Raw genomic sequence first — 13,504 nt, forward strand, 5'->3', positions numbered from 1 at the left:
GCAACTAACTTTGAAAATCAACTACTGCTCAAACTTAAAGTAGAACTTTTCACATAGATCTCCATTTCTCAATGTCCTTTTCAGGCAAGTACCTCCACTCGGCGGCCATATTGCAACACTATTTGGGCACTTATCGTGCATCTATTTTAGCAGAAATGCGTGTGTGTAAGGCTTCACGACACCAATCTGGCTCCAGCAGCGAGATCCCAACAGATGATTGGCATGATGTCTTCACAGCACACCAAATGATTGGCTCAATGTATTTTACAACACAACACATGATTCGCTCAATGTATTCACATGTCGACGTTTTGCCGCGGAAGGGTTGTGATGTGTTGACATATGATGTGTAGACAACTGCCATATTGGTGTTACAAACTAACCCCAAGCATTACCATGGAGGATTTTTTGAGTGCTGTATCTCCTCATTAGAAAGTCTTTGGTAAAACTGGTTGTTCTGGTCCCCCCCCCAAAAAAAAAGTAACTAAGTAACTTTACTTAAAGTACATTTTAAATGAACTACTTTTTACTTTTACTTGAGTACATTTTCAGATCGGTATTTTAACTTGTACTTGAGTAATATTTCATCAAGGTATTGGTACTTTTACTTGAGTACAATATTTTCGTACTTTTTCCACCTCTGGGATTAACCATGTAGGACATAACTGCATGACAAAAAAATCCCCACACAACCCACAACTTGTTCCAGTTTTCAGTATTCAAGCAGTATTTGTATACTACAAGATGACAAAACATGTTGTGTTATAACATAATAATAACACAAAACTAAATCTCTAAACAATGTAATACTAATTTACAAGGGTTCGGCTACGATTTTAATGACTGCACTTACATTACCGTCGATACGACGGCGCCCTGTGATCCTGAGGAAGCCATGAAGACGAGGGATCTCGAGGGGGTTGCGTCCAATATGAGGATTTGGTTGTGAAGGGCGGAGGGCATCCAAACACGCTGGGCAGCATCGGTGGGGATTGTACATCAGACGAGACAGGGAGACAACGATGGGGGAGTCCACTTCAGAGGAGGGTAGTGGCCGTTTTACCCCCCGGCTGTCAAAGCCATGAGCACAAAGGAAATAGGGATTAGGCATTTCTGCAGAACCTTCCACAATGAAAGCATATTTACACCCAGATAAATAAATAGTACCATTCTTCTTAATTCTTAACTCCCAGAAAATACAGAAACATTATTGGAATACAATACAATGTGGAGCTAGTTTGTGTTTCAAATGGTCAGATACGTACTGGTCTGGTCTAGTCTGATGGAATCTGCACATGTAGAAAATGTTCTCTGCGATCACCAATAAAGAATGTCAGCTGTGTGTATAACTACAGTATGTATCACTTTTGGTCATTTTAGTGTTCAGATTACACTACAAAGCCAGTTGTTACGTCCGAAACAGCTAGGGACATACAGTAACCGTCATCTCAAGACACTATACTGACATAGTGAAGATTTTATGAATACCATGAGGAGACACAAGAGACAATGACTATGCTCTTACTGAGGAAGAAGCACAGCAGCTGTAGATGGAGGAGAAGGTGAGGCCTCTGAAGCAGGCCTTGATACTCTTTTCTGTGAAGATCTGAGCGAGATGATGTCTGATCGTGAAATTTTCTTCAAGACAACTTTTGGCTGCATTTTGTTTGGTGGCTGCATTTTGCTTGGTGGCACATCATGGACAGTTGCTGTTGTCCTTTTCACCACAACTGTGCTATTCTGGTGAGAACTAACAGTTTTTGAGGTAGTAACGGTGGTGGCAGTGGTAGTAGCTGAGACCACAGCAGTTGACGTAGTTTGAGGCTTATAAATAGGAGGTCTTCCAGCAGATTTTGTCCCTTCTGATGCTGTATGAGAGAAAAAGGTCAACACTCACTAAAATCTGACCTAATTATGCTGTAAGCAAAGAACTCGTTACCACATAAACACAAGATTAAAAAAAATCAAGGAAGTATAGCTCCATATGAGGTGTTGCATGACTTCAAGTGACGGCATTATTTGAGTTTGAGTATGACCTCTGGAGTAGGATAATGCCCACCAGGAGTTGATGTAAGTAGATATGTGCTTGCTTGGGCGATTTAGACTTATATAGACAATATTTTATGATTTTCTTTGGCAATAATGATATAAATGACATGAAAATAGTACTATTCACCGCAGTTGTCTTGAGTCATGCAAACACAAAAAAGTGAAAAATTATCCTGACCATCAGTGATGAACTCTACTTCCTCGTGTACAGTTTAAACTCCTCATTCAGTCAAGCTCTTTCTCACTTTACATGTGAGCTGCCTATCTTGTAACACATATAAACATTGTGAGGATAGGAGCAGGCATCACTCAATGCATATTTTTCTAAACTATTAGAGTGCTGGCCTGAATAATTAGAACACATAAAGTAGGAGAGGCCACACTATGCATAAATACTTTTATTACATTACATTATTACATCAACGGTGGGCAAACTGCGGCCCGCGGGCTGGATCTGGCCCGCCAAGCACTTTAATCCAGCCGAGCATTTAATTTGGTTATCAGGCTGCTCGCTATTTTTTTTTCCCCGCGAGAGACGACGTTGGTTAGCTTTACTGCAAACTGCTATTCACTCTTTTCTTAGAGAACTTTTACAATGTCAAAACATCAAGTTCAAGAGATGATAGCCCTACTATTTGTTATCTCCATTGCAGCAGTTATGCTACTCCATTTAATTGGGAATGCGTCTGAGTGCTCACGAAAGGGAGACAGAGTGGCAGGTTCCACCTGGCTTGTCATTGTTGGGGGCCAAGCAGCAAAGCACCCATTGAGTTACTAGCTTTTCCTATTATTATTACACTTACGCCATTGGAGTCTATGGCAGCCCATAGAACGCCTGGCTAAAAAGTGCAGATTTTTGGCAGAAAGTTTCGGGACACTCCACTGACCACTCACACTCATTTACAGACCTCTAAACCCAGCCATCTAGCGCCACCAACAGGTCAAAATCTGGCCGAAAATTGAACCGCTGGGTCTAAAGTTATGAAATTCGGCACACTGATTCAGCACTGTCCCATGATCACTTTCATCAATTTACAGAACTCTATGCCCAACACTCTAGCGCCACCAATGGGTCAAACCTGGATTGCATTCACGCATGTGACCATTGAACGGTGCGTCCGATTTTCACATATCAGGCATGAAAAGTTTCAGCGGTCACAAATTTCATCCGATTTTACGGAACTTGGCGGAGATGATCTTCTGCCCGAGCCGCACAAACGATACTTGCCAGATTTTTAATTTATTTTTGTTTGCCCGTGACAGCCAATCAAATATGGCGATTAAGCCGCCAAACAGGAAGTGGACTAACATCTCTGTGACGCTTCGAGTTAACATAACAAAACTCGATACCATTAGTCAGGACACTGTCCCAATCACTCACAGCAATTTTTATGCATATACATTGAACACTCTAGCGCCACCACCAGTTCAATGCTGGACATGCGTTCATGTAGCCTGGAAACCAGACTCTCTGACTTCGCAGAGAGTCTGGCCTAGATCCATTTCCGGGTGGGAGGGCACAGTTTGAGGTTTAAAATCATTGGAGTTCCTTTGAACCGCTTTGAACCAATCACTAACAACCGGCGTTTCGTCATACAGAGAAGTTTCTCTGCAGCACGCCCATAACAAGCACGGGTGCATCTTATCAGCAAACAATCACATCGTTTCATCTGCGTAACTCGCCAAAATGCATCATATAGTGTTTTGTGAATGTACCCAAGTCAAACTTTCATAATGCATAAGTACGCCCAAAGCGCCCACTTTTAAGCTTGTATGCGTTGTCGTTTTCGGGTGAAATTACCTTTGAATGGGATTCCTATAGGGCTACTACTTTTTGATACAATCGCGTTAAAATCGCTATTTTCAAATACTGTGAAGGCTCGACACAACATGAAACTTTGATCGAAGTATCATCAGTGTCTCTACACATGAACTCGAGCATTGAGAACATTGTTGGTGTACACAGAGTTTACTAAAAGAGAGGTTTTGAATAACTCACTTGTTTTTTCTGCTCGCTGCCATCTTACAAGGAGTGAGTTGTCCAAAATCTTTCTTTTTAGTAAACTATGTGTACACGAATAATGTTCTTAATGCTCGAGTTCATATGTAGAGACACTGATGATGCTTCGATCAAAGTTTCAAGTTATGTCGAGCCTTCTTAGTGTTTGAAAAATAGTGATTTTGACGCGACCATGTAGCCTACTAAACTAGAGTTTGACTCGAGTACGTTCGTAGCCTATTTCAAGTGACAAAATCTATGACTAAAGTTTAGCTGACGATAGAACATTCTACTCCACTTCGTTCGTGACACTCCTGTTAATAGGCTAAACTATTATTCACATTTGCTCAAAGATTTCATAAATATAAGCCCTTTTCGCTCCATAAGTAAGTATATAAGTATATATACTCTTTTGATCCCGTGAGGGAAATTTGGTCTCTGCATTTATCCCAATCCGTGAATTAGTGAAACAGACACAGCACACAGTGTACACACAGTGAGGTGAAGCACACACTAATCCCGGCACAGTGAGTTGCCTGCATTAACAGCGGCACTCGGGGAGCAGTGAGGGGTTAGGTGCCTTTGCTCAGGGCACTTTCAGCGTGCCTACTGGTCGGGTTCGAACCGGCAACCCTCCGGTTACAGGTCCGAAGCGCTAACCAGTAGGCCACGGCTGGGGCGGGGACATAGCTAAACACCATGCCTGAGTACGTAATCGCTCTCAGGGACGCCCTCTGTTCGCTGGTTGGTCGGCTGCCCAACTGCTGAAGTAAACGAGCGTGAATCAACCTATCCAGACGTAGTACTGTAGGGAAAAGAAATCGACCGGAAGTACGTAGACAGGCCAAGGCCAGGGATCCTTGACTCTTTTGTCTGATTTTCACAATTGAGGTAGTGTCTGAATCGTTGGACCATACAGAGTTCATCGACTCCTATCCCGTCACTTTCCGCCATATTGGACCTCCGCCATATTAAATTTAGTCCAAACTCTACGAAAAGTTTCAGCGGTTACAAATTTCATCCGATTTTCACAGAATTTGGCGGAGATGATCTTCAGACGGAGCCGCACAAACGATACTTGTCAGATTTTTTAATTTCAAGTTTATTTGCCCGTGACAGCCAATCACACATGGCGACGATGCCGCCTAACAGGAAGTGGGCTAATGCTTTAATGTATGAAGTCCAAACTTGGTACAGGGACTTGGTATCTGATTGTGAGGACGCACTACGAAATTGGAATCATGTGGCTTCTATAGGGGGCGCTGTAATACAGGAAGTGAGCTTGTATCTCAGCAACGCTTCGATGTATGAAGTCCAAACTTAATACAGAGACAAAGTAGCTGATTGTGAGGACATGCAAGGAAAGTGGTCTCATTTTGCCTCTAGGGGTGCTGTAACAGACTCACATCTCAGCAACTCTTTGGTGTATGAAGTCCAGGGACATGGTAGCTGATTGTGAGAATGTTATAGTGCCCCTAGAGACGAAAATTACACCAATGTCCTTGTGCATTCTCACAATCAGCTACCATGGACTTCATACACCAAAGAGTTGCTGAGACATTGGTGTAATTTTCGTCTCTAGGGGCACTATAACAAAGTAAATGAGCTTATTTCTTAGCCATTCTTTATCCAATTGCAATCAAACTTACTGTGAGTGCTTGCTCATGCCATGGCAACGCCATTCCTGCTATAGCGCACTGCTTGGCCCCCACATTGCTGCTTGCAGCTATATTTAATAATTGATATCTCCTTATAAGAAACTTTTAAAAGGAAATCATGAAGGCAACAGTAGTTCCCACTACTGACCATTTATAAACTGTGAGAGGGCACAGCCATAGGTACAGCACTAGCCACAGCAGAGCGGGCAGAAGATCATTGAGAACTAAACGTGAATTGTTCTTAAAGCGACAGTGCACAATTTATACATTAAACAGCATCAAATTAGCAGTATTTTTTAAGCAATTCCTAGCCTAGAAATCTAGACGCACCCTAGCAGCGGCAAATTAATTTGCTCAGCCTGGACGTCTAGTATCAAACCATAGGGATTTCTATTGGCTGACGCCATGGACCTCATCCAATCACAGCGCTCTATTTTGTTAGAGAGTCTTAAGGCGGGCTTAACAGGATAACGACAGTCCTGCGACGGTGAACAACAAGGAATGGCGGAATAGAGCGGTTGTTGGCGTCAACTTTAGAGAAGTTGGAATCGGCGTTGGCGTCAACTTTAGAGAAGTTGGACTTTCTTTGAAAGTTGAGCAACACAATGCACTTAAGTCATTCCTTTCGAAGAAGAATGTATTTGCTGTTTTGCCGACCGGATATGGATATGAATATGGCCTATTGCATGCCTAGGCAGTTTGAAAGACAATTCTGCCCGCCCTTTGGATTAGCGAGGTGAATGGTTCGATGCCAGACTATACATTTCAATGATATAGGATGGCCCGCCAGGCTAAGCAATTCCTATTTTAAAACAAAATTACTTTTGATACTTTTTTTTGTTGTGTCCGTGTGTTGTTGAGGTTGGGGTGGTAGTGGGGGTGCGGCCCGCCGGCCAATTTCAGTTTGCATGCCTAGATGGCAGTTTCTATTCTACCTGTACATTGCTAACAATACGGTATGGCCCATCCCTAGTTCTGAGGGGCAGTTGAAGAGAGAAGGTGAGGGCTGTGCATTGTTGGTAGCATTGCTCACCTTTTTGCTTTTCTTCATCCGTGCGTTTCCTGATTCTGTAAACATAGATCAATCGCTCAGAGCCTTTGTAGAGCCACTCGCAGTGTTGATCATCCTAAAAGGGAAAACACACATAAATTCTACACATCACAAGGGTGCGGTTTGGAACCAGTCTTACAGTTGTTAACCCTTTACGTGGACTTACAAGCTTTCCAACAAAAGAAAGGGTGCAGACAAAATTAAAAACACCCACAGAAAAACAAGAAGCTGAAGATTTGATTGCTGCACTGATATAACCATTATATCATTCCCTATATGCTCTTCACAGAAAGTTAAAGAACCTGCATTCACGAAATAAAACATGGTCGTACTTATGAAAAGTAGTGTCAATGTTTCACTTTGCCTTCTCAAATAAGCAAATCAAATCTTGAGCTGATACCCCCTCCACTAAGTTTCAAATCTACACTGATCTCATACATGGCCTCTAGAATCCAATTGACAGAGATCTGTCATAAGCCCTTTCAGACATACGTGTAAGACCGGAGGTTCGGCGGATGTTAGACGGTGGAGCCGTATATCTGAACAACATAAACGGTCATATGGAAGTCCACTTAGCCGGTTGTTCTACTGCTACCCCCCCAGTATTTCCTCCGGACATTATGTAAATGTGTTGTGTCTGAACGAAGCGTAGAACATGCGGTTAAAATTTACACCTAGTGAGAGGGCCTGTCGGTGACTGTTCTTTCGTGCGTCCATGTGGTTAAATCTGACTTAAATGCCAGTGTTATGATGGAGTGGCATAGTGCTGTCCAGAAAATCTCCGACCTGGAAAGATACAGACATCACGGAGCTACTGTCCATGAGGGCAGACAGCATTGTGACAGAACAAATGAAGGGAACGGCAAGAGACACGTTGATGTAGCCTACAACTGCATCGCAAGGCCAAAGGAATTCAAAAGACCAAATCATCATAAGCAGAAGGCACTGAAAAGGCAGTAGCCTACAGCAACGTCGTTGACGACAATAACAGGAGTATTTAATAAATTGTTAGCCAACACGGTCGGTTTTCTGTTCATTGATAGCCTTCTCATGACCTCACTGCTGAGCTCACTGATATTTGTTGAGCATAAATATGCCTAGAGAAAATGAAAACGAAGAAAACCCAACTTTGTTCCAAGCTCCTTACGTAAATGCAATTGATACATGGGGAGAGGATGCTTTTGGAAAAATAAACCATGAAAAAACGAACCACTTCACTGTTATGTTAGTATTTTGTTTGTTGCTTAAAAACGTTGTATATGATGGCCTTGAAGTCTTGAGTTAGCCTACTGAATTGGCTGGTACCATAAAGTTTGTGCATGCTCTCTCCAACGCAAACCAGATTTGGGGTCCATAGCCAAGTAATTCTGCTACATAACGTTGAAAACAGATAAATGTGTTTATTCGAAGCACACCTACAAATACTGTAGGTCAATTTCAAGTGCGCATTTACGTGACTACTTCAAGTATTAGCCTACGCACAATCGATTTTTCTTCTTTAGCCTACATAATGCATACACTTTGTAAACAAACAGCAGCTGTGACAGCGGCAGCATATATTCTGAGTCATATCTCACCTCTTGTGAACTCTACAAGCCCCCACCCCTCACTCGAAAACCACACGGAGATTCTGTAATGTGCGTGTATGTCGTTCACACATAGGTCCGTATAAGGTCAGTATAAGGTCCGCAGGTTAGCATCATATCTGAATCATCCGAAGTGTAGGACCTCCGTTTGACAAACCTCCGCATATACTCCGGAGGTTATATCTGGAAGCCCTAAAAGTGATGGAGAACTCTGTTCACCCTATGAACAGACAATGAACAACACAGACACAGACACACACACACACACACACACACCTTAAAGGTGATTTTCACCAGGCTACAATCGACCTCGATGATGGTTGCCTCCTGCCACTTTCCCTCGCGCCGGACCTGCAGCTCTTCCCCCTCCCGCAGCACCAGGATGGTGGGGACGTGGCTCTGCTGCAGGAACTCTTCTACTACGTGCCTCACCTCTGGATCTTCTATGTCCTCCCACACATTGTCCACTGCAATGGCAATGTCAGTTTATTTACCGGTATATAGAACTTCTATACGCAACAGCGATTAACCAGTCACTGCAGGGACAATCACATGTCAATCACTTACATGGTTTGTAGATGAGGTGCATATCTGGGAGGGTTACGTAACCAACATTACCGTCATCATAGAATACCAGGAACCTGTAAGAAGTGACATACAGACAAAAAAGAACTCTAATGAAGAATTGCTCAAAAAGGTTGGGCTCAATCTTGATAGGTTTGGATTTTCTTGGAAAGTGCATGTCTGATTTCACTACCTCATGCGATTCTTGCGGTCAGGAAGCTCTATTACAACAGCAGACATGACCCAGGACTGATTCCCCTCGCGGTAGCGGGCTGCCACACGGGCGCCGACTTTGAGCTGGGCCAACATCGGTGGAGTATGAAATGCCACATGATGCCCCGACAGCAACATCTTCTTCTGTTCAAAGCTTACTTTGTATTTGAGACCACCATCTAATATAAGAGGGGAAAAAAACAGTACGGGCTTAAAGCACTTCAGGGAGGAAGAGTACATCAATTCCAAATGCAGTAAAATGTGCATACAGCCTCCCCAAGCACACCAGTAATTATAATGCTAATATAGTTCAACTTAATATGGTATTTTATAAACTAAATATGCCATTTTGAACAAATAACACCACAGGCAGCTAAGAAGAGCCAAGACAGATGGACATCATGCAGAGTAGGACTGGGAAACCCACATCTAACGACTTGACTTCCAAGAGCAACACATGATCAAACTGTGTCCAGTATGTGTGTTTTATTTGTGGCAGGTGCTCCTACCTGTGGTCCTGATCTCTGCGAGAGTGCCCTCCTTCCAGGTCTTCGTCCTCTGCCTGCCCATCACCTTCATGTCCACCTTTAGCTCCTTCACCGGCTGCTGTAGCGCATTCTTGGCTGATGCTACAGACAGAGCGACAGAGATATGGAATGAACAGACTATTTCATCTTGTTCTCTGATGTTAACATAGAAGGTATGCAACTTTGGTTTGAGATAGTTGAGAAACAAGTAGTTAAAAGGGCAATACATAGCAAGAAGTGCATGGCAACAACAAGAAAAATATACAAAAATAAAATAATAATAATAAAAAGTAAAAATAAAAAATAGATAAAAGTAAGTAAGTAAAAGCAACATTTGCACATGATCCTTTAGGGGCTCCATTGAAAAAGTTCAATAAAGCCAGATCCATTCAGGTGCTGGAGCAATGGCTGCCCACTGCTGTGTGTGTGTGTGTGTGTGTGTGTGTGTGTGTGTGTGTGTGCGCGTGTGCGTGTGCTCACTGCTCCTATTGTGTGTGTGCTCATTAACCGCAAACAAGTCAAATGCATATATCTATATCTACAGTTGAAATCAGAAGTTTACCCTGTACATACACGTGCTAAAGTTGACCAAAAAGAGGAATAAAAAAAAATAATCTTTTGGAAATTTAAATAAAATAGGCCCACATCATCACATACCCGTCACCATATCTCACGATTGGCATGGGGTAATTCCATAAGATAATTTCTCAATGAAATAAAACCATGCCAATCTCTAGATATGGTGAATGGTGTGTGATGATGTGGGGCTATTTTAATTCCAAAGTCCAAGGGAAATTTATCAGGATGCATAGTATCCTGGATCCATGAAATAACTGGCCTTTAAACATAAAAATCTGCCTGCCTCTATGGCAGTGTTTCTCAAAGTGTGGTCCGCAAGCTATCCCAAGTTGTCCGCGAGCAGACATGATAAAATATAATATAGAGGAGTTGTTTGCAATATTGTATGTATGTACATCCAAACAGTTCTACAACACTGCCTATGTAAGCTATGTATGTATGTATAATTACGGCCCCTGTTTTTTTTTAGGGAGAACATATTTCTCTCTCTCTCTCTCTCTCTCTCTCTCTCTCTCTGAGCACAGTTCAAAGTTAACATGACAAGTATTTGCTGATTTTAAAGCTGTAAGACTTCAGCTCTGTTAGAGACAAACTCTGTAAATTATATATATTTAGCAAATGTGATACATTAAAAAAACATATTTAGTCATCATTTTAAGAGCAAAAACTTAAACAGAGTTGACACTCTCATTAATGGCTATTGAACACAGTTGACAGATTTTGTGACTTAGCTCCACATCCTAACCTCAAACTAGTTACCACATGATATGTATAAAACCAGAATTTTTATGGATTTTAATCATATTATTGTTTTTTAGTTTCACTCCAATAACAGAGTTGACAAATAATTAATCTACTGTTGGTGTATCCTCAACATTTTGTTCAAATTAATGAGAAGCTTAACATCTCACTGCCTTTCCAAAGTTTCCTGTCAGAGGAATTGACATCCCTCTGTGTAGGCGTCTATTTCATATTCAAAGTCTGTGTGGATTTTAAGCGGTTTTATAACAGAGTTGACAAGAACTTTGAGACGGACAAAAATGTTTGTGTTTTTTTGTTTTTTAAACTTAAATCTTGCATAATACAGAAAATATACTTTGTATATAACTGATGTTATAACAGTTAGTAAATTAATCTCCAAAAAATAGATCATTAGACTTGATAACATCACTTTTAGTCAAGTTGAAAGCATGAATCTGTGGTCGGAGACAGTCAATAATATGGGATGTAGAAGTCATTTAGTTAATATTTTGTGGATAAATTGGGTCTAAAATAAATATAAAGCATTGTTATTGGTGAAAGGTTGTTTTATTAGCATAATTGTTCAAAATTGATTCCAAAAATATTTATTTTTTGATAATCTTTATCATGGAGATGTGAAATGTACCCCCAATTATAGAATGACCCATATATACATAAACACATATATACACTAATGCACCATTTACATTTTTGTCATTGGACGTAGACCGATATGGTTTTATCAGATCAATATGCAATATGGGTCCTGTCATAATAACCATTTTTGTCGGACAATATATTTTCCCAGAAATAACCGAGATAAACAATTGTATTGTAATCATGTTATGCAACTGATGTATGTTAAAATATTGTAACAGCAAAACGCTATACTGGGACAGAGGGCTGGGAATTTTACAGACTGGCAACGGGAGGTCTTACGTCTTGCCCATGTCAGGGTGACAGGTCTTGGTGGGTTTCCCTGTTGGTTGGTCTGTGGAGCGGAGTTCTGCAGGGGCTGCTGCTGTTGCTTGGTAGGTGCAGTGGACTGAGAGTTGGACTTCTGAGATTTTGACACAGTGTTGCTCGTCTTGGTGGCTTCATCCTCTGAAGAATCTTCACAGTCTATAAAAGATATGCATTAATAAAGTTTATACCTTAATACTAGCCTGTTTGTCCCAGGTTATTCTGAAGCTGCAACATCATAATTGCATATTCATGCATATTAAATATTAACAAAAGTATGTCATATAAGCAGGATATAAAATGCAATCTGTTTGATGACTTGTATAGGTTGCCATATCAGTTCAAATGCTGCCTACAACAAAAGGCATTCTATAACTTGCTGACTCATATCTGACATAAATGCGTCAGAATAGTACAAACAGGTGGCTACTGGGAGAAAGGGCACAGAATTCTTCAGAAAAGAAAAAAAAGAGGCCATACCGCTTCCCCAAACATCTCTAACAGTTTTTGGTGTGTAGGTTGATCTTTTCTGGTTGCTCTGTTGAGTTGAATTAGGAGAGTTCTGTTGTTGGTTTGCGGGTGTAGAAGAGCTGGACATCAGAGATTTGGACGCTGTGTTGCCTGTGTTGGCAGCTTCCCTGGTCGAGCTGGGTGGTTTTCCAGCTGCACTGGTGTTGGGGGAGGATGTGTGTGTCCTGCTGATGCTAGAATTCCGGGTTTCATTGGGAGCTAGAGTGTTACTCGGAGTGTTCACTTTTGGATTTGTGGAAACAGGGGAGGCTGACTGGGATCCGGTAGTGGCGCTAACAGTTTTGGGCGTTTTACCGGCTGTGAGATTTTTCGGATCAGATTTCGACTTTGAAACTTTTTCAGCGGTTGAGGCAAGCACCTGCTGTTTTGTAGCACCTGGTCCATGCTTTTCACTGGACATTCCAGATTCCGAATTTTCAGAGGTAGACTTGTTGGGTTTCGTGACGCTAGGCTTGGCGGTTACCTGGGTGAAGCTTCTTATGGACGTCTGTTTTCTGGCTGTATTTTTTAAGCGAGTTTTGCTAGATGTTTTAGGTGCAGAGTTCTCTGTCGCAGGGGTAGGACTGGATGTCAGCGTTTTGTGATTGCTGCTGGGTGTTGAAGATTTACGGGTCTTACTGGGACTATGATTGGTAGCATTCGACTTGGGCTTTTGAGGACCATCTGACCTGGACCGGACAAAGTCTTTCAACTTTGATGTAATGAAGCTGGCATTAGCCTCCATTTTGGTTTTGGCAGATGGGCTGCCATGAGTGGAGGCTGGCAGAGGCGAGGTGGGGCTCTCATGCACCGCTGAGGGCACAGGGGTGCTTTGAGCCAAGGCAGGGGCTTGCGGACTTAGCCCTCGGTGTGCGCTTGCCATCAACGTGTGTGTTGGGGTTAGGTTGGCACTGTTCATAGACTGTTTGCTAAGCTGTGGCTCATTCTTAACAGACCAGAAGGACTCCAGCATTGCCTCTGCACCATTTTCCAGCTACAGTTATGGATGGAGACAGTGGTATGTTAGCCGTTGAAAAACAGAACCTGGTTAAATGTGTGAGTAT

General features: G+C 42.0%; 1 protein-coding gene across 5 annotated transcripts in view; it reads right to left on the reverse strand.

Annotated features, from left to right (window-relative positions):
* setdb1a (SET domain bifurcated histone lysine methyltransferase 1a) overlaps nucleotides 1–13,504 on the reverse strand; it is a 42,018-nt gene that overhangs the window by 8,918 nt on the left and 19,596 nt on the right. For all 5 annotated transcript variants that reach the window (XM_048229813.1, XM_048229809.1, XM_048229811.1 and 2 more), the window contains 9 exons: nucleotides 12,411–13,434; nucleotides 11,907–12,089; nucleotides 9,630–9,749; nucleotides 9,101–9,299; nucleotides 8,911–8,984; nucleotides 8,620–8,810; nucleotides 6,740–6,833; nucleotides 1,526–1,868; nucleotides 854–1,070 (listed from right to left, as the gene is read on the reverse strand). In XM_048229813.1, the coding sequence (XP_048085770.1) occupies nucleotides 854–1,070; nucleotides 1,526–1,868; nucleotides 6,740–6,833; nucleotides 8,620–8,810; nucleotides 8,911–8,984; nucleotides 9,101–9,299; nucleotides 9,630–9,749; nucleotides 11,907–12,089; nucleotides 12,411–13,434 (2,445 nt within the window). The remainder of the gene's footprint in view (nucleotides 1–853; nucleotides 1,071–1,525; nucleotides 1,869–6,739; nucleotides 6,834–8,619; nucleotides 8,811–8,910; nucleotides 8,985–9,100; nucleotides 9,300–9,629; nucleotides 9,750–11,906; nucleotides 12,090–12,410; nucleotides 13,435–13,504) is intronic.

Source organism: Alosa alosa, chromosome 20 (genome assembly GCF_017589495.1).
Source record: "Alosa alosa isolate M-15738 ecotype Scorff River chromosome 20, AALO_Geno_1.1, whole genome shotgun sequence".
NCBI classification, from domain to species: domain Eukaryota; kingdom Metazoa; phylum Chordata; class Actinopteri; order Clupeiformes; family Clupeidae; genus Alosa; species Alosa alosa.